This window comes from Phascolarctos cinereus, unplaced genomic scaffold, assembly GCF_003287225.1.
Source record: "Phascolarctos cinereus isolate Bilbo 61053 unplaced genomic scaffold, phaCin_HiC Scaffold_3;HRSCAF=262, whole genome shotgun sequence".
Lineage (NCBI taxonomy): Eukaryota > Metazoa > Chordata > Mammalia > Diprotodontia > Phascolarctidae > Phascolarctos > Phascolarctos cinereus.
This window is the reverse complement of record NW_027555736.1, coordinates 66330604-66355263: the sequence shown is the minus strand read 5'-3', so window position 1 is coordinate 66355263 and position 24660 is coordinate 66330604. Positions and strand designations below refer to the sequence as shown.

Below are 24660 nucleotides of genomic sequence, written 5' to 3'. Positions count from 1 at the left end.
TAAGTGTCCTTTGTCTGAGACTGGATTTGAAACTCACATCCTTCTGACTCCAAGGCCAGAGCTCTATCCTCTGCACCACCTAGCCATCTCCTTTTGGGGAAGCATTCTCATCTCAGTAATATGATGTTGATTAGAGTCACAAAGATTGGTGAGTAAAAGTTCTGGGATTCAAACTCACTGATGATATATATGATGGACCATGTCTTGCCAGAAGACATGAGCACTGAGGGACTTGGTCCAGTTGATGATCCTCTTCTTTGGGAAGGGTATAGTTACAGAAAACTTCTTGCTTCTAGTCAGCTCCTATTGAGTGACCTGAGACCTCCCAACCTCTTAAATTCTCCAGGTTGTCTCCAATGGTGGAAATATCCATTTTAGATCACTATTCAGTCACTTGTGCTTAGGGGAAGAAATGCAAACCAGAAGAGGCAGTCATAGATTTGAGGGAGAGTCTCAGGCTTATCTAGGCCAGCCATGTGATCTAACTGCCAATTGATAGGGATGATCCAACCATTTTGGAGAGCAATTTGGAACTATGCCCAAAGGGCTATAAAAATGTGCATACCCTTTGATCCAGCAATACAACTACTAGGTCTGTATCCCAGAGAGATCATAAAAAAGGGAAAAGGACCTACATGTACAAAAAAAAATTTACAGCAGCTCTTTCTGTGGTAATAAAGAATTGGAAATTGAGGGGATGCCCATCCATTGGGGAATGGCTGAACAAGTTGTGGTACATGAATGTAATGGAATACTATTGTGCTACAAGAAATGACAAGCAAGTGGACTTCAGAAAAACCTGGAAAGACTTGTATGGACTGATGCTAAGTGAAGGAATGGGAACCAGGAGAATGTTGTACATAGTTACAGCCATGTTGTACAATGACTACCTTTGATAGACTTACCTTTTCTCGGCAATGCAAGGATCCAAGACATCTCCAAAAGTGTCATGATGGAAAATAATATCCACATCCAAAGAATTATGGAATTTGAATGCAGATTGAGACTACTGGCTCTTTTTCCCCCTTCTGTTTTGTTTTGTTTCTTCTTTCTTGTGGTTCCTCCTATTGATTCTAATTCTTCTTTACAATATGACTAATGTGAAAACATGTTTAATAGGAACGTATGTGTAAAGCCTATATCAAATTGTACGCCGTCTTGGGGAAGGAGACAGGGAGGGAAGGGGAGAAAATTTAAAACTCAAAATCTTATGGAAGTGATTGTTGAAAACTAAAAATAAACTAAAAAAATCTTTCCTTTCCTCTTTTACTCTTTGCTTTCCTCCCTCCCTCCTTCCTTCCTTTTCTCTGTCTCTCCTTCCTTCCTTCTTTTTTTTCTTCCCTCTCTCTCCTTCCTTCCTTGCTCTTTTTCCTATTTTCTCCTCTGCCCCCGTTCTCCACCCAAGAAGTATTCTTTCCATTCCATGTCCCTTCAAGAAACATTATGTTTTCTAAGAACAGGGACCACATAAAAACATTCCTCTAGCTTTTTAACCTTCTCCTCTAGTGGGGGAACCAGCCTGCACTTTGAATAAACATAACTGTTACTTGACACTGGCAGAAACACAACATAACCTCCTCTCTGCTAGTCACTTCAAAATTCCCTCTTACCTCCACATTTGTTAGAAGCAAGGTCCTCAATTCTCTGTCATTCTTGTTTGAGGCTTTTGTGGGTAGCTCACATAGCTGACTACCTGGGCAAACTGGGGAGTCACTGAAACTCAGGCGTGAGAATGGGCTTGGGTTTCCTCCACCTTTTGACCGCTAGGTGTAGCAGTGCATAAGAGCACTGATCCTAGTCTTGAAGACCTGAGTTCAAATACGTCCTCAGACACTAGCTGTTTGACCCTGGACAAATCATTTAACCTCAGTTTCCTCGACTCTAAAATGAGGATAATTATAGCAACTAGGGTTGTTGTGAGGATCGGGTACCTAGTAGGTGCTATATAAATGCATATTCTTTTCCCCCTTCCTTTTGGAGATGATGCAGTGGATAGAGCACTATGCCCAGAATCAGGAAGACCTGAGTTAAAATCCAGTCTTAGATGCTTAATAGCTGTGTGACCCTGGTCAAGTCACTTTATCTCTGCCTCAGTTTTCTCAACTGTAAAATGAAGACAATAGCACCTGCCTCCCGGGGTTGTTGTGGGGATTAAAAGAAATGTTATTTGTAAACTATTTAGCACAGTGCCAGGCACACAATAAGCACCGTAGAAATGTTTCCTTCCCTCCTTCCTTTAAGCTTGCTTGGTTACTTTAATTCATAAGAATCAGATTTTTTTTGGGGGGGGGCAGGGAGCAAAGGACCAACACAAACAGAAGCTATTCTCAGACGTTAGTTGTGACAAGTTATTAAGTCATAATAATGATACATAGAATTTCTATAGAGCTACAAGCCTCACAAAGTACTTTGAATATATTTTTTCATTTCAGCCTCATAACAACCTTGTAGAGTAGGCTCCATTATTGTCCCCATAAAGATGAAGGAACTGAGGTTGAGAGATTTGCCCAAGGTCCTAGCTAATAAATGTCAGAAGCAGGATTTGTTCTTAGCTTTTTCTGACTCTAGGTCCAGCAGTCCACCCACCACACTGCCAAGCTGTCTAAGAAGACATACAGTTTTTAACCATCTTCACCTCCTTCTTTCTTTTCTCTTTGCTTATTAAACTTCAGGCGTTTTAGAAATTCCCTCACTGTCTTCTGAGACAGAGAGGATGGGTGAAAGAATGGTGATAGAGAACAGATACTACATATGGTAAAAATATGGCTTCAACTTAAAGGGTTTTATTTATAATTACAAAAAAAAAAAGAAATACAATACAACTGGTAGGAATGGTAATGTTTAACGAAAAAAAGTCCCCAAACATCCATCATGTAGAACAAAAGTACCCCACCCTAATATTTGTTGGACTTGACCCTATTCTTCTGGTTAGTTTCATTTGATCTGGTGGTCTTTCTTCTGTTCTCAATTGTTAGTTATAATTCTTGACCTTAGATAATGGCAGTGCCATGCATTAGAAGAAAAACCCAACATGGAGCCTAGGGATCACATGGCATATCTGTGCATCAGGTTGTTAATGGAACACATTATATAAACACATTTGGCCAAAGAAAAATTATGTGCAAGTCAAATTTTCATAAATAAAATCATCTGAAATGGAGTAGGTGCTGACTACCCAAAGGAAGCAGGGAACTCTCTTCCATTTCTCTTTTTATGTATTCCTGGCTTTCTTTAGAGTGGACTTGCTGAAAACAGGTCCTATCTACAAAGGATAGGAATACTCTCCTTCCCCATCTCTTAGAGAAGGATGGTCAGACCCTTAAGATACATGCCCAAGATGAGTTTTATATGTAGTGTTGTGGAAAAAGCCAAGACTCAAGAGACCTGAATTCTTATGTTGGCTCTGCCATTAACTAATCTTACGTGACTCTGAAGAGTCACTTCATAACTCTAGGCCTCAATTTCCTCATAAATAGAATGAAGCTATTGAACTAGATGATTTTAAAGGCCCAGTCTGCCTTTAATAGTCTGTGATTCTATGCACACAGCCATCTGAAAGCGGTGGAGAAGGGGTGTCTAATAGGACTATTCTGTCACTTGATTTCTTATTTCTAAAATTTCTGTTGCTTCCCTGGCTGTTCCCTTGTGTAACACTGACATAGGTGACTGGTTGAGCAGCAGTGTTGTGTGAGAGAGTGACCCTACTGAGAAAAGAAAAAAAGCCCTTGACTTCACACACACATTGTGACTCTGCAGCAAACTCAGGAGAGGCAAGAGACACCCAGTACTTTGTGGAACAACTATGTTCCAATGAAGGAACCTTAATAATAATGATCATTCTCATTTATATGACACTTTCAGATTTACAAATCACTTTCCTCACAACAACCCTGTGAGACAGGTAATGCAAAGTGTATCCCTATTTTGCAGATGAGAAAATTGAGGTTCTGAGGATAACTACTTTGCTTAGGGTAATACAGCTAGTAACAGACCCAGGGTTCAAATACAGGTCTTTTAAATCTCAGACCACTATTTTTGCCACCTGATATTTGCAGAATGCCTTGTAGCTTTCAAAGCATGTTCCAATTCATTAGTAACTCATTTGATCCTCACAATTCGGTGAGTTAGGCTGGGCAGGAATTATTGACCGCTTTTACTAAGTTCATTGAAACACAGAGCAGTTAAGTGATTTGCCCCAGGTCACATGGCAGAATCAAGAACATTCGCCAGAATATTAGCAGAATCAGGGCTAGAACCCAGGTCTTCTAAGGGTTAGTCCAATGTTGTTTCTACTATACCTTGCTGCCTCTTTAAGGAACTACCATGCCAGGATAGTTCCATGGAGAGAGGAAATGCTTAGAATACTTGTGGGTATGTATAGAGATGCAGTATATACAGATGTATGTGGTTCAGTCTGATGGATTTGAATTTGGTCTGCATTTGTAGTTCCTGGATCATCCCCAGCCACTAATGTGCCATTCCCCTAATGGACTTGGATACTTAAATATCTGCTTCCATTGATGGGAAAATTCAGTTAATGTTTTCTCCATTCCAAACCCTGAAGGTAGAGAGGATGAAAGCATAATCTATCAATTTTTTCCCTTAAAGACCTAGACAAGTAGGTCTTTAATTTCCCCTTTCTCCTTTAACTGCATGGTTTAATGAGCATTTTCAGCTCATCTTTGACCTCCTTTTGTGTCTGTTTTCCTAACAGCTCTCAAAATGCCTCCTTTGAAGTTCCTTTACTTAGGTCAAGACTGAACATTATTACTACCCTCTCCACCTCCTTTATCAAGGAATTTCCAGTATTTGGAGGCTAGTTTGCTGACAATAGCCTGAGATGGCATTATATTTTAGATGTCTCCCCACATCTGGCAGGAGCTCTTTTCATAAATTGAGGATCTTTTGGGTCAGGCTGCTCAAAAATAAGGGCCAAATGAGCTTAAGTTTTTCAAGGGACAGGAATAGGAATAATGAAGCCTCATTCAATGGCAACTCGAACACCAGTCAGCAAATGAACACTTTGTTTGCAGTGGGACATTTGATAAAGTTTTAGGGGAGAGAAGTAAGTTCACATGGTCAGACTATGATCTAGTGGTTAGCACTTACATTCTAGGTCACTACAGAAATGATTCCCACTGCAAAACAGAAAAGGAGATTGGCAGAGAATCCATGCAAATGAGCAGTAAATACTTGTACAAAAAAGTGAGTGATTTTCAGCTAAGTTGTCAGGAACAAGGATAGCGAGGTGACAGGCTTGAGAGTGGCCACAGTAGATTTCTCAGTCATAAGGCTTATTGTCTGCAGCCTTCTTTTCAAACTTCTTCTTGAGCTCAGAAACGAGGGCAGACTGGACAGGTCTGTCCAAGGCCTTTTGCTTCATCGGCTTACTAGTATGCTTGGGAGTCAGTGAGCCCGAGACTGTGGGCACTGTCCACTCCGTGGTACTGATCTTGGGGACAGTGATGGGTGGAGGGGGCAGGGCTGGTGCAGTAGGAGGTGGGGCGAACATCAGGCTGTTGTTGTTGTGGTTCTCATTGGGAAGTTCATCCTTGAGGGCAAACTTGTCTCCTGCATGAGACCTCTTGAATTTGAGCCACTCTGCCCTGATGGAGCGGGATGGTGGGCTTGGCCTCTTTCGGATCACCCGCCTCACTGGTAAAATCTTGTTGGACTTCTTGTTGCGCCAGAACATGGCAGTGGAGATGAAGACGGTAATGACCACCATGATGACTATGACTCCAGCCAGCACGCCTATGGCTTTCATGGGATTGTCTTTAGTTTGCATTAGAAACGCAGCCATGGGCCCTCTATTCAGGGTCTGTCAAGGAGTATAAACAGAACACAGTATATCAATGGTTACCTTCACCTATGGAAGCTGGACAGGAAACTGTAGCAGTTTCACTTACCTAGACTCTTGACCATGGCAGAGAGTCAGATGGGATGGATATGCACACATTTATATGTATATAATCTAGACAGTTCAAATATTATTTCTACTTTAGAAATAAAGAAGTTGAAACTTAGAGAAGTAAAATGATTTTATTACCATCATGCAGCCAGTAATAAATAGAACCAGGAATTGGACCCAGGCCTCATGGTTCCAAATCCAGGGTTTTTTCCATAGAACTCTGCTGCCTATCTAATTATAGGGTTAGGAACAGGACCTGTGATTTGATTGATAGAAGGAAGTGACAAGTGATGAAACTCCTCTCCCAAGGCAGTCTTAGAGAGCTGATTAGAGCATTGAGAGGTCAGGTGACTTGTTCAGGGTCATTCAGCCAATATGGATCAGGAATGAGACTTGAATACAAATTATCCCGGCTTTGATACTGGCTGTCTATCCATTATATCACATTCCCCCTCTCTCTTTATGTGGGTGCATTGTTATTTACCTTTTTACATACATGTTCTATCTCTCCACCTCTGCTATTTGATCCTAGAAGGCAGAGACTGTCTCTAACACACAGTTGCTTTCCCGGTGCCTAATACTGTGCCCATGCACAGTAAAAGCTCAATAAATGATGGCTATTGAGGAGAAGGAAGTACCTTGATCTTCGCTAGACCCATTCAGTTAGCTTGTGTCGTAATAAAAAAATTCACAACTTCAGCACCCTGTTCAGACCACAGCAAGGAAATCAGAACATGATTTAGGATATATGTGAAGCTTTGCCTTAGGCTACAGGCATGGTTAGATACATTAATAATGAACTCTGCTCTTAATGAAAATAACTTTTCCCTTAATGAAAAGAAACAGTTGGTTTCTTTTCATTAAGGAAAAAGAAAGAGCTTTGGCTTACTTTTGAATTAACTTGGAAATGCATGAAGAAATAATTCAGTTGTAGCTGGATAGACAGAGAACTGGAAACCAATCTTTCTTTATGTGAAGCTAATAATCACTGACATTTATATGGAGCTTTATAGCCTATAGCAAGTCATATACATATATATACATACATATATATGTAGATATACACACATACATCCATATATATGTGTACATATATGGATGTATGTGTGTATACATACATATGCACAAAAAATATATGTACATATATAAAATTTACAGTACAGTGTAATGCATGAAACTAGCTTCAAAGCCAAGAAAACTGGGGTTCAATCTGTGTCTCTGAAACTCTGTGAGCCTGAGCAAGTCATTGAATGTTTTAATCTCTGTGCAACTCACTAAGACTTGATATGGTAGAGAAAGTAACCAGCCTGAATTGGTAGAAGGGGTTTCCTTGCCTCAGAGTTCCTTACATCATTGAAATCACAGATTCAGTTTCTATCCCCATCTTGTGCTTCATCATGACCTCCCCTCTTTTGATGCCTCCATTTTCTTTTAATCCATCACCTCTGTTTTGGTTTCCTTTCTATCCCTACCCAGTCCTGACCCTTGGCCAGCCATTTCAGTGATGCTTTCTTTACCCTTGAGCACCTTGCTCTTTTGTGCTTCTGTCTTTCTGATTGAAAACCCTGGTTAATACTCACCATTTGAGTTTTGAAGATCATAGGAGTTAAAGCTGGTAGGAATTTCAGAATCTAGTCTTTTTTTCAGTTGTGTCAACTCTTTGTGACTCCCTTTGGGGTTTTCTCAGCAAAGATATTGGAGTGGTTTGCCATTTCCTTCTCCAACTCATTTTACAGATGAGGAAACTGAGGCAAACAAGTTTAAGTGACTTGCCCAAGGTCACATAGCTAGTTAGTGTCTGAGGCCAGATTTGAACTCGGGTCTTCCTGCTTCCAGGCCTGGCAATCTATGCATAGAGCCATTTAGTTGCCCTTTTAGAATCTAGTACAACTCCCTATTTTATAGGTGAAGAAACTGAGGCTAGGAGCCTTGCCCAAGATAGTGAGCAGCAGTAGAGATAGTAAGATTCAAACTCAGGTCCTCAGATAACCAAATTCAGTGCTCTATGACATGACATATTTGAGCATCACAACAACCTCATGGAGAAGATAGTGCAAATACTAATATCCATATTTTAGAGGCAAGGGAACTGAAATCCAGAGAACATCAGTGATCTGGTCACAGTCACAAAGCTAGCAAGGGGTAGAGTCAGGTTTAGAGGACAGCCCTTTTGTCTCCAAGTCTGGATTTCTTCCCCCTTGTATTATATTTCCTCCATTGACATGGGGTTCAGGCAGGAGTCTCATAACTTCTGTAATGTCCTAAGATCTGATTTAGGATTCTAAAGACTGCTTTTTGGATTCAAAATGGGCTGCAACAAATGTGATGGGATGTAGCATTGAAATTCCCTTGTTTTCTCTTTTACAGATAAGACCAAGCTCGAGACAGAGAGAGAGAGAGACATTGGGTCAGGGGGAAGTTTGATTTCCATAGGAAGCAAACTATAAACATCATTTGTATGTAGTATGTTCATAACAAAGGAATACATGACTCACTCTTTAAGGAGTAACATAGAGTCGGAGGCCTGGGCAATTGGTTAGATTTGGGAGTGAGGATGCAGGCAGGCTTATCCCATTGGATCTCAGAATTGGAGGCCTATACCTCTACAAGAATCCTGTCCACCACACACCTGCCAGTGAGATGATCATGAGTTTCCCTTTTACTCCCCAAGCATCTTCCTTCTTTTGGCCTGCCCAGCTTACCTCATCCAGGATGTCAATCTTTAGCACAGCTGTAGTACTGAAGGATGGGGAGCCCCGGTCCTTGGCCTGCACCAGCACAGACCAGATGCAGTCTCTGTTCTTGGTGATATTGTGGATGATGTCCAGTGAGTGAACAAAGGCTTTCAACCTGATCTCACCCGTGCTTTCGTTGATGTCAAACACATTGGCAGGTTCTGCCTGCATGATGGAATAGTCCACGACATTGTTGGGCTCCTCTGCATCATGGTCTGTAGCCTGCATGTGAGGAAAGATGGAATCAGACCTTGGGAACTCAAATATTCCCTGAGCAATGATCCTGTAAGGGGGCCAGATGAAACACAAATAATGACTTCCTTGGCCTGTGGAAGGTAGCAGAGCATAGAGTAAGTATTTATCAGGGCTGGATTTACATATAGGTAGAGTAATATGATGGCTTACATTTTACAATTTAAGGGGTTCTAGGGAAACCATCTTTCCATTAATAAAGACATCTCCCTCACAGTTTATGAATTTTTTCATTTTAAAATAGTGACATATAATTCTATCCATAAGAGATTCATTTGAGCTAACATGAGGTTAACTCTGAGAGGATAAAGTGTAAGTGATCTAGTGTAAATGAATATAATCAGATTGATTTCTCCCTAATAGTTGGCTTAGAACAGCTGCACTGTGGGGATGAAAATATTTTGTATCATGGAGTACTTCAGGAAGAGGGGAGGCTTGAATGAGTGGCTACGGTGAAGGGCTTTGGGTAGGATATAGTCATTGAACACCTGGTAATGGGGGTAAGAGAACTAGGAAGTAGGAAGGAAGCAAGGGAACAGAAAGGAAAATTTGAGAGGTCCAAAGACCCTTTCACCACACCTATTTCTCATTTCTTCCAAGGGCAAATCCTGGTATTTAAAGAGTAGTTTTTTTACTTATTTGGGGACAGCAGTTTGTGCTATAATTCCTATGGAGGATATAGACTTTGAGTGATTTCATGTCTTAGATGACAGTACATGCATGTGTGTGTTTGCATGTGTGTATGTGTGTATGTGTGTATGTGTGTGTGTGTGTGTGTGTGTGTGTTGTGTGTAGTGGAATCTAGCAATGGTTTTTGGTTTCATGACAGTAAACACTCTCTGCTCAAGTGCTACATATTTATTTTTGTAAGTAAATGAATTAAAATGATTTATTTGGAGGATTTGGAAAGAATCTCATGCCTTGAGTCATGATACTGAAATGCAAAGCAATCACTTATGGAGACTGTATTTATTTGTAAATGACAAAATATGGGTGCTGCCAGAGAGACAAGCTTTTTAATTCCAAAGTTGGGATGTTAGAAATTACAGAGGGGCAACTAGGTGACACAGTGGTTAGAACACTGGCCCTGGCCTCAGACACTTGACACTTACTAGCTGTGTGACCCTGGGCAAGTCACTTAACCCCATTGCCTAGCCAAAAAAAAAAAAGAAAGAAAAAGAAATTACAGAATTTCCTTTTCATTATAAATGCCTTTGAATGCAATTGAAGATCTTAAGAAGCCCCTCAAAGCATGATGGATCTGAGAGCCTGGGTTTGTTTTTCCCCAACAGATTACATGTCCTCGTTGTTGGTGTGTCAGCCCAGGCCCAGAGAAGTTTTGCCAAAGCTTTTGGACATGGAGAAAGAAGCCAAGTGAATGTAGAGGACTAGATTTGAGACAACGTGGCATAGTAGAAATAGCAGCCCAGGTTCTAGTTCGCCTCGACCATTAACTTGCTGTATGACCTTGAGCAAGTCACATTTCAGTTTTTTCAGGTGTAAGGTGCAAGTGTTAGATTCTAGAAAGCAATTTGGCATTTGTGCCCCCAAAGTCACTAAACTATGCATAAGCTTGACCCCGCTATAGCACTCCTAAGCCTGTGTGCCGGGGGGATCAAAGAAAGAAGAAAAGGATCCGTATGAACACAAATATTTACAGCAGCTCTTTTTGTAGTAGTCCTGAATTGTAAACTAAGCAGGCACCCACAGATTGGGGAATGGCTAAAATTATGGTATGTGAGCGGAATGGATTATTATTTTTGTCATAAAAAATGATGAAATGTACAGTTTTAGAGGAAATGGGAATTCTTTTATGAACTAGTGATGCAGCGTGAAGTGACAAGAAGTAGGAGAATAATTTACACAATAACAACATTAAAGAGAAAAACAGCTTTGGAAGACTATGGAACTGATCAATGCAATCATGAATCATGAGTGCAGAGGATTAAAGATGAATCATGCCACCCGCTTCCTGTCAGAGAAGCGATGGACTTCAAGTACAGGATGAGACTACATTTTTGGATGCGACCAATGTGGGAATTTGTTTTGCTGGACTATGCATGTTTATTGTGATAGTTTTGCTTTTTTAAAAAATTGTTCAGTTAAAGAAGGTACAATGAGGAAGATAGATAATAAATGTCTATATACCTTTTTCAAAAGCCAATAAAAAGATATGCAAAGATTGGACTAGCTGGTCTTCTGGGTGCTCTTAACATTCTGATTCAATGATTTTCTTATTTCCCCTGTTGATAACGATTTGCATGGCATAGAGTCTGTTCATACCATTTAGGGAACAGGACTGTTCCCTAAAAGGGCAACCTAGCAACTCACCTCAATTTTTACTGGGGTTCCTAGGACCATTGTCTTCTCCTGAATGTTTTCATCAAACTCTGGGGAGTGGTCATTGACATCAAGCACTGTTACGAACACTTCAGCAAGGCTGTACTTGCCCTCTGTGTCTTCTGCCTTCACATAGAAGTTGTACTTGGAGGTGACCTCAGCGTCCAGGGCAGCCCAGGGCTGAGTATAGATGATTCCTGTAGATGGGTGGATCAGGAATCTGGAAGGGCCAGATGACACACATGGGTTCATACAGATCAGGAACTAACAAAGTGAGAAATTGAAATATGGACCAGTCCAATCTTCTCTGACAGTCAACTCATATTTTCCTCAAGCTTCCCCAGGGGGACAGAGAAATTGAAGCATTAATGTTTGCCCCTTTCCTGGAATATGATTCCCTGTGTTAGCAAGTTGTTCAATCCCCCCAGACTTGAATTCTCTAGATCATCAGCTGGTAAGCCTCACAAACAACCTCTTACATTTGGGAAAGCTAGTGGAGTCTGTCAGTCCATTGGTCCATCAATAAGCCATTATTAAACCCTTACTATGTTCCAGGTACTGTGCTAAAATGCTAGGGATACAAAGGAAGGCAAAACAAGATCTTTGCTTAAATGAGCTCCCACTCTAATGGGGGAAACAACATGCAAATAACTATGTCTATATAGGGTATATACTTGTAAGTTGGGTCTCTAGTTCTCCCCAAATAGAGAGGAGGTTTAAAAAAATATCATCTAGTAGGTCAGGAAGGTACAGGCTGTAATAGACCCCAAATCATATCACACTTATTTCTTTAATGCACTCATTGTATCATTTGAAAAAATGTGTGTGTGTGTGTGTGTGTGTGTGTGTGTGTGTGTGTGTGTGCATGTAATAGAATCTTGAGAGGCATCTTGGGATAGTAGATACTGAATAGTCTCAGAATCAGAAAACTTGTGTTCATGTTTTGCTTCTGATTCCAGGCTGTGTGACTAGGTAAATCACTTGACCTCTCAGTGTCCCAGGAAAGTCCTTAAGACTTTATGTTGCCATTCCTGGTTCAGAGTAAGTGCATAACAAGTGCTCATTGACTGACTTATTGAGTGTTGCAGAGCAGGTGCCCTTCTTCATTGGCAGAGGGGATTTTCTCATTGGAAGCTTCCCAGATCCATGAAATCCCAGGTCGGAGGAAAAAAACAACAACCCTCCATTAAGAGAAGTTATAGTAGTCCCACTGGACTCTGTTCTGCCTGGGCCATATCTTTAATACTACAATCAGTCCTGGGATCTGAATTTTCAATGGAGCATCATTGATAAATTGGAATATACCCAGAGGAAGGTGATCAGGATTGATAGAGGGAAAATCATGACATGATAAATGGTAAGGGCACTGGGGATATTTAGCCTGGAAAAAGAGAAGATTTACAGGGATGTGATGTCTTCAATTATATGAAAAGCTGTCATGTACAAAAGGCATTCGCTTCAGAGAGGAGAATTAGGACAATGGAAGGAAGTTACAGGGAGGTAGATTTTGGCTCAGAATGAGTAAGTACTAATGAATTCAGAGCAGTGGTAGAGGCTCCCTTACAAAGTGGTGAGTTCTCTGTCTCTGAAATTGTTCAAGTTAAGGTGGAATGATCACAGTCATGTGGTTTTAAGTTACAACCTCTCTGGCTTCTTTCCCTGTAAAATTGGGGAGAAATTGGCTAAAGCCTCTTTCAGCTTTAAAATTCTATGGCTGTGCTGTAAAAAGATGCTGGATCAATGACTCTGAAAGATCATGGGAATTAGAACTAGAAGTTATTTTAGAGATCATATAATTTATACTTTCTATTTTACATAGGAAGAAACCAAGACCCTGAGAGGGTGAGTGTCTTACTTGCCCAAGGGCACACAGCTAGTAAGAGGTGGAATTCAAAGCTAAGTTCTCTAACTTCAAATCTAGGCTATGTGGTCCCTATCTCCTGGAGGGGTATCAGGCTCTGAGTTCCTGAACGAAGCAGGAGGATTGACCGCTAGCCTCACAGTTACTCAAGGGCCTTCTAGACAGCTAAGACAGTCAAGGGATGTCAGACTTGATACTTCTGGAGAGGTCTGGAAGGACCTGTCAGTGCCTCCACTATGGCAGCATCTGACTTATTGGATTTGTATTTGATCCTGACCCTGACCTTGACCTGCTTCTTGCCTTTTGTGTTCCTGGACTTTTTTTTTCAGTTTAGTGAATCTTGTTTCCTAATTCTCCTCATAGATTCCATGGTTCTTGGGAAGTTACTTATTAGTCACTTATTAGTTGTGTGAGCTTTCTCCTCTCAGAATATTATTTTCTCATCTGCAAAATGAAGGGGTTAGATCAGATAATGTATAACGTCCTTTTTAGATCTAAGTCCCTTTAGCCTATGGTAAGAGGTCTGGTTGACTAGCCCATCAAGTCCTCTGCTCCATACCCTTCCCCTTCATCTGGTGATCACATCTGCCCCTTCCTGCCTGCTGGGGTAATAAATCAGGTGACAGCTCTCAAGAAGAGTCAGAAGGCCTCCTGAGAACTGGGTCCCACTGCTCCCTCTTTCCTCTACATCCCAGGCCTGTTTGGGATATGACAATTTGACTTCAGAGGTCTTTCATTCATTCATTTAGGAAAGATTATTTAAGAGTTTAGTATGCACAGATTGCTAGATATTGAGGGAGATACAAAAATAAACAAGACCTGGTGTCTGACCTCAAGGATAAGGAAGAAGGGGAAGGGAATAAATATTTAATAAGTGTCTATTATGTGCCAGGCACTGTGCTAAGCACTTTACAAATATTGTCTCATTTGATCCTTCCAGCAATCCTAGGAGGTAGGTGCTATTATTATCCGCATTTTGCCATTAGGGAAACTGAGGTAGGCATTAAATGACTTGCCCAAGATTACACAGCTAGCAAGTGTCTGAGACTGGATTTGAATTCAAGTCTTCCTGACTCTGGGACTGGTGCTGGATCCACCGTACCACCTAGCTGAGAGGAGCCATCTACGTCATCCCTCCGGAAGGAAGATGTCTCTGGCTCCTGTTCTTATGATTCTCTGGAGGAGGATACTCCATGGCCTTTCTAGGAGGGCTTCCCTTTTGCTAACCTAAATCTCATCTGCTACTACGATGTCAGCTTCTTTTCTCATGTTCTTTTGTTGTTCGGTTGTTTCAGCCCACGTGCAATCCTTCATGACCCCATTTGGGGTTTTCTTGGCAAAGATCCTGGAGTGCTTTGCCATTTCCTTCTCCAGCTCATTTTACAGATGAGGAAGCTGAGGCAAACAGGGTTAAGTGACTTGCCCAAGGTCACACAGCTAGTAAATGCCTGAGGCCGGATTTGTACTTAGGTCTTCCTAATTCCACGGCTGCCGCTCTAACCACTTCACCACCTAGCTGTCCCTTCTCATTTTCTACCCTTAGAAAAACTATAGAACAGTGATCGTAGCTAACATTTAAGATTTTTGTAGAGTACTTTTTAGCACGCAAAGCCACAACTACTATACCCATTTTACAGCTGGGGAAAGTGAGGCTGAATGGGCTTAAATGACTTGCTAGGGTCACATAGCTGGTAAATGTCTGAAGTTGGATTTGAGCTCGGGTTTTTCTGACTCCAGGTCCAGAACTCTATTTCCTGAACCACTTAGCTGCCTCAAATGTTCATCATTTCTTACACCATAACCTTGGATGACTATTCAGCATTTTGGTTTGAGAAGCACTCATGACACAGAGCTCAGTGGGAGGAATCTTCATCTCTCTTCTCATCATATGAGAGTAGCCTCCCATGAAAAGTAAATTCACCAAACAAAGCAACAGCAAGCTATGGTATGAATGGGGAGGGTGGAATCATAACCCAGGCAAAGGGTCCCATCTTTTTAAATGGCATTGTGGGCTGGTTAGCCATTGACTGTGGGCAGGGGGGAACCAAGTGTCTGAGATAATCTTTCCTGCAGGTTCTGTTTGCAAAGTGGATAAAGTGGATAGAGCACTGAGCCCTGGAGTCAGGAGGACCTGACTTCAAACCCCAACGTCAGACACTTACTAGCCATGTGACCCAGGGCAAGTCATTTAACCCCTGCCTGCCTCAGTTTCCCTAACTGTAAAATGGGGATAATAATAAAACTTACCTCCCAGTATTGTTGGAAGAATCAAATGAGATATTTGTGAAGTGCTTAGCACAGTGCCCAGAATGCTTGTTTAAAAGGCTCGTTTCCTTCCTTCCCCAAGCTTGAGAACGTAGGAAATTCTAATCAGGCACTGCCAGACTCCTCCTGGAAGCTCAAGAATTTATTTACATTTATAGATGAAGCACTTTTGGAAGGGTAGAAGCCAGAATAAATTGTATAGGCAACAGATGTTTAATTATGTGGTTTGTTAAGCTTTTGGCTTCTGTCGGACTGTTCTCCCTGCTTTTGATGGCTGTGTGAGAGGAGGAAGCAACTCCTGGTCTGTCTTTACAGGAAGGTCTCTGAAGCACAAGGAAGACAGTTTCTGCTTTTCCGTATATCTGTAAACCTTATCAAGACTGGTCACTAGAGAGTTCTTCCAGCTCTGGAAAAAGGTTTGGATTTGGGGGTCAGTCCTGGTTACACTCACTAGCTTACTAGCCTTGGGTAGATAACTTCCCCTTTCTGAGTTTCAGGTTTTTATTTTAATCTGTAAAATGGGAGTAATATTGTTTGTATTACCTATCTTGCAGGGTTGTTGTGAGAACGTGCTCTAAATGGTAAACCCCCAATTGTGATATACATGTAATTGATCATCCCTTTTTCCTACACATCTCCCTACTCTCTCCCACCCTGGGTTCCTTTCTTATCCAACTCCTCACAGCCCGTGCCAGGGGAACTGACCCTTTCTGTAGCAGCCCCCTCCCTCCAACTCCTTCTACTATGCTGATGCCACGAGACACTGGGAGAAGTCTTCTGGACTGTGTGTCCAGGCCTGCCGTTGTACTTACAGCTCTGCTCCTGTCCCGTAAATGGAGTATTTGACTTCACCCCATAGTCCTGAGTCTGGATCCATTGCCTGGAAAAGTGAGTTGGAGTTCAGACTCATAAAAATGCCAGCTCTGAGAGACAGAAGGGGCCTCAGTGGCTGTCTAGTCCAACCTTTGCCCAGAATTCATCCCCATTCTAACAGTTCTGACCAATGCTTATCAGATACATCAATAAACACTCAGATCTTGTCTTCTTTATACTTCATCCTAGACACACCACCCCTCGTAGTTAGTTAGTGGAGAGGTGAGGGTCTTAGTTTTTCCACATTTGCCACTTGGACATCCTTTCTACTGGCTCACAAGAGGATTTTGGAATCTTTTCAAATTGGGAAACTGACCTGAGGCCAGTGGTTTTCCTCCCAACAGATCTCAGGTATCAATGGGACTGGTAGGTATGGGATCTGAGCAGAATACAAAGTAGACTGGGAGAAGGGAAGACATGACTCCCCAGTGGGTCTATGTCTGTGGATTTGAATTCAATTTCAGGATCTCTTGCTCCCATAAGAAGGTTAATTTTAATATGCTCCCTTACCCCATGACATTTAGAAAGACAAACTTCACTGATAGGAAGCATAAGGAAAAAACCCAGCAGAACACAATCAGAGCTGCTCTTGACTCTCTCTCTCTCTTGAGTGGTCACCTATTGGTCAGAGCCCTTCCTAGAGTTCTGAGGCAGATCCCTCAGGCTTGATGTTTTTCTTTAAGTTGAAGTGCGGTGCCCAGACTAGCTGAGGGAAGAAAAGATACTGACAAAAAAATGATAGGACTGAGAAGCCAGGAGAAGGAGGAACCGCATGGTTCTCCATGTGAGGACTGATGGGGACTTTGGAGGTGTTGCTTCTTTCCATTTCCTAACTCAAACATCCTTTACTTTCCTTTTCCTGTGACTCCTGGGTGTCCTAGCAGAAAATAGTTATGACAAAGCTTCCCCTAGTTATCCCTTACCACAATGTCTTCTAAAGCTCCAACCTAGCTTCTCAGATGCAATCTTAGATGGAGAAGCCAGGCTCCTGAGAAACACCAAATCTCAGACCCTTTCCACTTTTATCACCTCCCCACCCTGGAAAATAAACTCTTTATCTCCCCCAACAGTTCACCACAAGCACCTCAACTTCCAGTAATAGTCCTGCCTGTCTCGTGTTCTAGTTTCCCAGGCTTATCCCCAACTCACTGCGACAGCCACCACATTAGACCCCCCTGGAGAATTCTCTGGGATCCGGGCAATGTAGTAGTCAGAGGAAAACTTGGGAACATTGTCGTTGGTGTCCAGGAGGTGGATCACAATGTCTGCTGTGGAGCTGAATTTCTCAGGAGTGTTCACTTCCACAGCCAGAAGCTGGCAAGGGAAGAGGAGAGGGGTTGAGGGCATCCGTGCAATGCTGCCAAATGATAAACACAGCCTGGGAAGGAAGCTTGAGGCAGCCGTAGAACAAACTTGGCCTTGATGGTCCCAAGGCAGAGAGCCTTGCACTTTGTACAAGAGTCGTTAACCTAAGCCACGTATGGCAAAAATGGCATGGCAGATGATTATAAGTTACACAGTTAGGCCAGCTCTAGGCAAATCATGAAGCTGGAGAGACTTGTCTGTTTTGCCTTTCTACCTCTGTTAATAGAATCCATTTCTTTCCCTAGGCATCCTGACCCTCTCTAGATGATTCTCTAATATCCCATTTTAGCAATCTTTGCTGGACTAACTGGCTGTTTAATCACTGCTATGGAGTTGATCATTGAAGTGTTAGCTGGTAACACCCAAAGGTCACCCTGCCCCCATCCTATTGCTTTCCCCTTCCTATCTTTTTGTTTCCCTGGGAATTTGAAGTCTGAGGGAGCATTCTACCTTGGAATTCTGGGGTTTAGGAGCCAGAAGGGACCTTTCTAAGTCTAACTCCCTCATTTCACAAATATGGAAAAAAAAAAGGGCCAAGCACAGTGAAGTGATTTTCATTTGGTTTTCACAGCTAGTAAGCAATAGAGTCTGGATTTGAACTCAGGCTCTCTGATTTCTTCAAATAGCAGGAAGATTCCTCAAACACAGCAATATTTACTGGGTAATACAGGAATAATCTTATTGACAGTTATCATGACTCTGTTCCCCTTTTTCTGAAGGGAGTTGCCACATGTCTTCCAGGGAATGGAGAAATGGAGAAATGACATTCCAGCTGTGACAAGTTGCCAACCCTTGAGTGCACAGAAAAGATGGGTGAGGAGACTTAGGATAGGTATGGATCATGGGGTACTTGTCTATCCCTGGACAAATCAGGAAGGGGTGGGGCTTCAGGACTCAGTGGGTGGGACCTGCTAACCTGTACTGAGAAAGAGAAAGGAGGGCCCATCCCCTCAGCCTGGCTCCTTCCTTTTTGCCTGAGTTCCCTCTAACCCCAAAGGTCAGGACTTGGAAACTTTCATGGTACCTTGAAGGTTAACAACTTGAACTTCTCAAAGTCAATGGCGGCTGAATTTTCCACAATGATGGTGACCTGTGCTTCATTCAAGACTGTCTGGGGAACTACCCGGAAGATGCCTCCAGCCCCAACAAGCCTCAGGTTGAACTTGGCGTTTGCTCCCTGGAAAAGAAAGGTAGAAAAGGAAAGGTAGCAGGAGCAAGGGAACAGAGGGCAGGCGTGAGAGTTGGGGAGAGGAGAAGAGATACAACAAAACTATGGACTTATTGGCTCCTCAACTCATTTTTTAAAGACTACGTTTCATACATTTCATTGAATATTAGCTTTGGAAGGGACCTTAGCGACAATCTAGATGAACCCTATCATTTTAAGGATGGGGAATCTGAGGCTTAGTACTTAGTAAAAGTAATTAATTAATATAGAAAGAAATTGGCTGGCCCAGCTTCTCACCTCTGTATCCCAACTCAAACCTCTCCTCCTCTCACACAGGTAGTGGCTGCCTAGGATTTCCTCTCCAGCCACACGTTTCTCCCAGAAGACCAGAGGGTGTTGTGACCTACCTGATCAGAGTCATTGACTGTGATCTTGAGGCCCCGAAGAATCTCCCCCTCAGATGGATGCTCATACATTGTCAGCTCAAACATATTCTGGAGTCCATTCTCTCCATAGAATGTTGGAGGATGGTTGTTGAGGTCAACTACCCTGATGGTCACAGTCGTTGAAGCCTGAGGTGCTAGAGGCCCTCTGGAACTGACCTCTGATACCTACAGGACAGAACATTGGGGGTTCAGGGCTGTAGAGTCAGTTCACTACAGACCTTCAACTTGCATACACACATATACGCTCACATGCATAAATAAATAAAAATACATATGCTGCGGCTTCACATTTTATCCAGTCATCTAGCTTTTCACCCAGGCCATCTGGCCATCTGCTGCTTCTCTCTCCCTCTACCAGCACTTTCTATTCCAGGCCTGGGACTCTGGACCTGGACCTCTGCACTCTGGATCTCCAGAATCTATTGTCCCAGTACCTGGAGAAGTTAGAACTCTCTCTGTTTTGGATTTAGCCAAGTCGATGGGTGTCATGTAAAAGAGTCCAATTAGCCCACTATGACTAGTGGGCTGGCCCCACTGGAGCTAGCTGACCCCACACACCAGATCTGGTTTCATCTTCACATGCCATCCAGCTATCTTGCCATCTGCTTACCAGCCCTTCTGACTTCCTCTCCCACCTTGCTCTAATTAAATCAAGAGTATAGCAGCATTACTTCTAGAAAGGATGTGGCATTTGACTGCCCTATATATCAATTCATTATCCTTGTGGCTTACCAGACCCAAACTCCCTTTCCTAGTCACCACTCTCCTATATGTGTTGGCTTCCTTTATTAGACTGTAATTTCCTTGAAGACAAATGTTGTCACTTCTCTTAATTGTATCCTCAGAGTTTAGCAAAGTATCTAACACACAGCAAGAACTTAATACATATTATTCATATATTTGAATGAATTACTCCAGATTGCTGGATATACAGATACCCACAAACATCAGGATACAGTTTGCGGTAGTGGAGACAGTTCCAAATTTGAAGACAGAGGACTTGAGTGTGAATCCTGACTCTGCCACTTTCTAGCTATTTGACCTTGGGAAAGCTGTTTATTTCGATGATGTCACCAGTCACACAAATACTTTTCTCCCAATAACCCTCCTCCTATCCCTCCCCCAAATACACAAACACATGCAGATGGGTCTCATGTATAGGCAGAGCAGACATTGGTATATGTGGCATAACTTTTAATAAAACCTTAAAAGGCCCTCTCCTCCTAAAAAACAAAAAACAAATCTCTTGCCCACAAAACTAGCTAATATCTGAAATTCTAGGCTATGATAGGAATTTAAATATCTCATGTATAGTTCCTCCCACTCCCACCCCAGGTAAAATGCAGGTCTCCCCTGCTTGTGCCTTATCAGTCACTTACATCTCAGGGAACATGATCCTTCTTGATAGCAGGTATTAATATTAAAGGGTGGAGGATTTAAGGGGGAAGATTTTAGGGAGCATCTGGGAAACAGGGCTAGGAAGCTGGAGGTACAGAGGTAGTAAGTCCATGTATCTTGGGTAGCTTCCCCCAAAGCCAGGCTCTTGAGTGGGGGCCAGACTTTCTGGTATTCATGGGAGCCCTGTAATATTATAATAGGTAGGCAACAGGCAAGGACAGGACTCTCTGCTGCTGTTCCCCACCCATTCCTGTAAAAGGTGTGCCCTCCCAGATCCCTGAACGAAGGTTGGTGCTTGAAAGAATTATGATCCTTGTTAAACTTGTCTTCAGGGCCCCCAAGAGACCCTTCCTTGTACTTTCTCTCCCTACCTGGTTTCTCCTTAAGTGTCCAGTTCCATTCTGCTTTCCCAGTCCCTCCTGATTAAGGAGAAAGTGGAATAATGGAAAGAGCCTTTTCTCTCCTAGTTTCTAGCTGGGGTAGAGGATAACATGTAAATGGAAACAAGGTTGAGTAGCTGTGTAAACAGTAGAAAGATGACTTCCTTCTCTCTCAGCCTCAATTTTCTTATCTGCAAAAGGGGTATAAAAACACTTGTGCTGCCTCTTCACAGTTTTGTAAAGAACTCTTTCACAAAGACTATATAAATAGGAGCCATTATGATTATTAAACACATTTGCTTTGGGAAATTAGGTACTTAATATTACCCCCAAATTAACTACACCCAAAGGAAATAATCTCTAGTGGTAGAGTTTCGTGTATTTGTGATAGGTTGGGGAAAATGTTCTACGCTCCCTAAATTACATAAGTGATGAGCCATTTCACCTTCCTACAAAGTCAACCCTTCTTCAAGTTGTGAAGGGTCATCAGAACGTGTGCTCCGGCCCATAATCAGAAATTCAACAGAAGTGAGCAGTAGGTGCATGGAGAGCTTCTCCAAGTTCTTACCTGTACTCTCAGCTCATACACCTCTTTCTTGAGCTGGCTGGGGGACACTGTGACAGAGATGCCTCCCGTGGTTTCATTGATCCTGAAGGCTTCATCACTCCCTGTTTCAAAACAAGATGAACTTTAGTGCCCCACAGGGTCACAAGAGGGAGGTCTACAGTTCCCCATAAGGCCACAAGGGGAAGCAGATGCTAAAACAAGAATAAACCCAAACCTCATCAGGATTGGACTACAGGGTTCCATATCTATGAGGCTGATCTCCTGTAGGCTTAAGAGTTTATAATATGACAACGCCTGTACTTGTGTGTATGACCTGGATTTATATTTATCGTAGGGATCTCTGCTTTTCTAGGCTGCTTGTAGATAAAAAACAAAACAAAACAAAAAACCCAACCCCTAAAACACAAAACAAAAAAAAAACTAGATAGAAGCTCCCAGAGACAGGGGTGAAGGTAGAAACTGTGGTGTCTATACTATCATCATTTGCCTCCTTGTGAGGCACAGGCGTGTGTGTGATTGTGTACGTGTCGTGTGTGTGTACGGGAATGTTGATTGTGACACCACGGAGTCAGCTGGCTGTCTTGGAGTAAGCCCTCTCTCCTTCACACCATATCTACTATTTGTGAGGCACGGCCGCCAAGTAGACCAGGCTTCCTATGGAGCCCATCAGCGACACCTTGCAAGAGGAGCGCTTGATCCTTGATTGGTTTGATCCTAACTGTCTCGCTGGCGACTTGGTGACTGACTTCCTTCTTGAGCTATTGCTTATCATAGGTGCTTTTTATGTTCCTGACTCTCAGCCTGGTCCTGGGTAAAGACCTAGATGAGAAGTGGATGGCATGTGATCGGGGATGGGGTAAAGGGGATACAACAGTATAATTTATGGGTCAGTGTAAGTATAGAGAGAAGAATTTGGGTGCACAAGTTGGGGGGTGTGTGAGTGTGTGTGTGTGTGTGTGTGTGAGTCTTATGTGTTTATGCAGTGTACCGGAGCCTGAGTGTTATGATGCCAGTGTAAGAGGAATCTTTGGGTGTGTATGTGGGTGTATGTGCATACTTGTGACCATAGAATAAAATGTAAGCTATTTGAAGACAGGTATTATTTTTCCACTTTATTTTCATAGCTCTAGAACCTATCATATAATAGGTACTTAATACATGTTTGTTGGTTTGTATTAGAGTGAAGGCCAGTAGATGCGGTTTGTGTGAGATTATGAGATTATTATACAATAACAGTGTAAGAGGAATTTTGGGATATGAACGTACGTGTGTATGAATGTGAAAAGAGAGTACAATGTAAGGTCTTTGAGATAATTTTTTTTACCTTTGTATCCTCAGCCCTTAGTAAAGTGCCAGTCACGTAGTAAGCACTTAATAAATGCTCGTTGATTGAGTATGAAGTTGCGTTTTGTTATGTTTATATAGAATTGAGAATAAAAATATTTGGAAGTAAATGTTTTGAGAAGTTTTATGCTTCATAGAATAGTGTAGGCTTTGTCCTTATCATCTTGCATGTCAGTTCTATAAGTGGGAAGCTGGGGCCCAAAGAGTTTCTGAATCAAAGGTAGGGAGACCAGTCATCTAGGGATCCTTTCTTCAAACATCCCCCAGGGCTCACCATTCACAAGGCTGTAGAGGACCATGTTAGGGTTACCCCGATCTCCATCTACAGCAACCACTGTCAGGATCTCTGATCCCTGGAAGAAAATAGAGAGCAGATACATGATGACAAGAGAGGAAGAGAGATTCCTGAATTCCACAACACAGAGCAGCCTTGACAGGCATTCCCAAAGTATCCCTGCTCAGGAGAAGGAAAAGCCTGATCAATTGTTCTTGGTCGTAGTCAATATGCAGGGGATATGGACTCTTATTTCACTCACCATTTACCATAAAATCCATTTCTGTCATTGCAACGCTGGAGTAATCTTTGACTCCTCCTACTTATCTATCATCATAGAATTGTAGAATCTCAGGAACTCATGTTCCCTTCTGACCTTACCCTGAAGCATTGCTAAAATTCCTAAAAAGTCTGTCCTTTTATGAATATCTCCTGGAGCAGGACACTTCTGAGGTAGAACATTCCAGTTTGGGGCAGCTCTAATTGTTAGGCAGGTTTCTTTATACTGAACCAAAACCAGCTTCTTTGTAACTTTCACTCACTTCTTCATCCTAGGTCCAAATAAAATCAGTCTAATCATCCAAAAATCATCTAATCCTTCCACATGGCAAACCTTCAATTATTTTAAGACAGTTTTCAAAAAATAAAAAAAGACAGTTTTCATATTTCTTTATAGTTTTTTCTCTAGGCTAAATGTACTCAATTTTTTTCTCTTTCTTTTCTCCTATTTCTTCCCTTTCCTTCCCTTTTTCTTTTCCTTCCCTTCCCTCCTCCTATGCATTTTTTTTTCTCTTGAAAAATCAATCATTGTTATATACCACAGAACAGGATCTTGGGAAGATGAAGAATAAAAATAGATACAGTTTGTTGGGACAATCATAGAATTACAGAATTAGAAAGTACCATAGAGAGAATCTAATTCAGTATCCTCATTTCATAAAATAAGATACTGAGGCTCAGAGAAAGTGATTAACCAAAGTCACATAGCTGGGTAGTAGCAAGCCAAGATTGGCACTCCAGTCTTCAGACTCCCAATCCTGTGCTCTATTCCAGAATCAAATCAACTCCCAAGGAGGTTATAAGAATAGGATGCAGTTTGGCCACAACACAGTTTTTCAAAAGATAGGATAAGGGTCTTAACTGCCTGCATGAGTGGCCAAAGAGGGTTAAAGGAGAAGTAAAGACAAACCCTAATTCCTTACCAATTTTACCAGGCTCAGGTACCCCCTCCAAAAGACAGTCTTACTCACTGGATGGGAATCCTCATAGACGTAGCCATAATATGGTGTGCCAACAAAGATGGGATCCATGTCCTGGGCATCATCCACATTGATGGTGATGGTAGCAGTGGCTGAGAAAACTACATAATCTCCTCGGAGCTTCCCTCCGCCATCCTAGAGGAAGAAACAAGAATCAGAATTATTCCAGACTTAATGGTTTTGTTAGACAGGTGATTTCCGCCATGAGACAATTACCCCCC

At 42.1% G+C, this 24660-nt stretch overlaps 1 protein-coding gene across 1 annotated transcript in view; it reads right to left on the bottom strand.

The window, feature by feature from the left end:
• Positions 1 to 2761: 2761 nt before the first annotated feature.
• The window catches only part of CDHR1 (cadherin related family member 1), a 51803-nt gene continuing 29904 nt past the window's right edge, over positions 2762 to 24660 (bottom strand). Inside the window, exons 8-17 of the mRNA XM_020996747.2 lie at positions 24431 to 24574; positions 23181 to 23259; positions 21563 to 21663; positions 19178 to 19381; positions 18627 to 18779; positions 17387 to 17551; positions 16177 to 16244; positions 11230 to 11458; positions 8614 to 8868; positions 2762 to 5821 (exon numbers count right to left, since the gene is read on the bottom strand). Coding sequence (XP_020852406.1) covers positions 5282 to 5821; positions 8614 to 8868; positions 11230 to 11458; positions 16177 to 16244; positions 17387 to 17551; positions 18627 to 18779; positions 19178 to 19381; positions 21563 to 21663; positions 23181 to 23259; positions 24431 to 24574 — 1938 coding nt within the window. The 3' untranslated portion in view covers positions 2762 to 5281. The remainder of the gene's footprint in view (positions 5822 to 8613; positions 8869 to 11229; positions 11459 to 16176; positions 16245 to 17386; positions 17552 to 18626; positions 18780 to 19177; positions 19382 to 21562; positions 21664 to 23180; positions 23260 to 24430; positions 24575 to 24660) is intronic.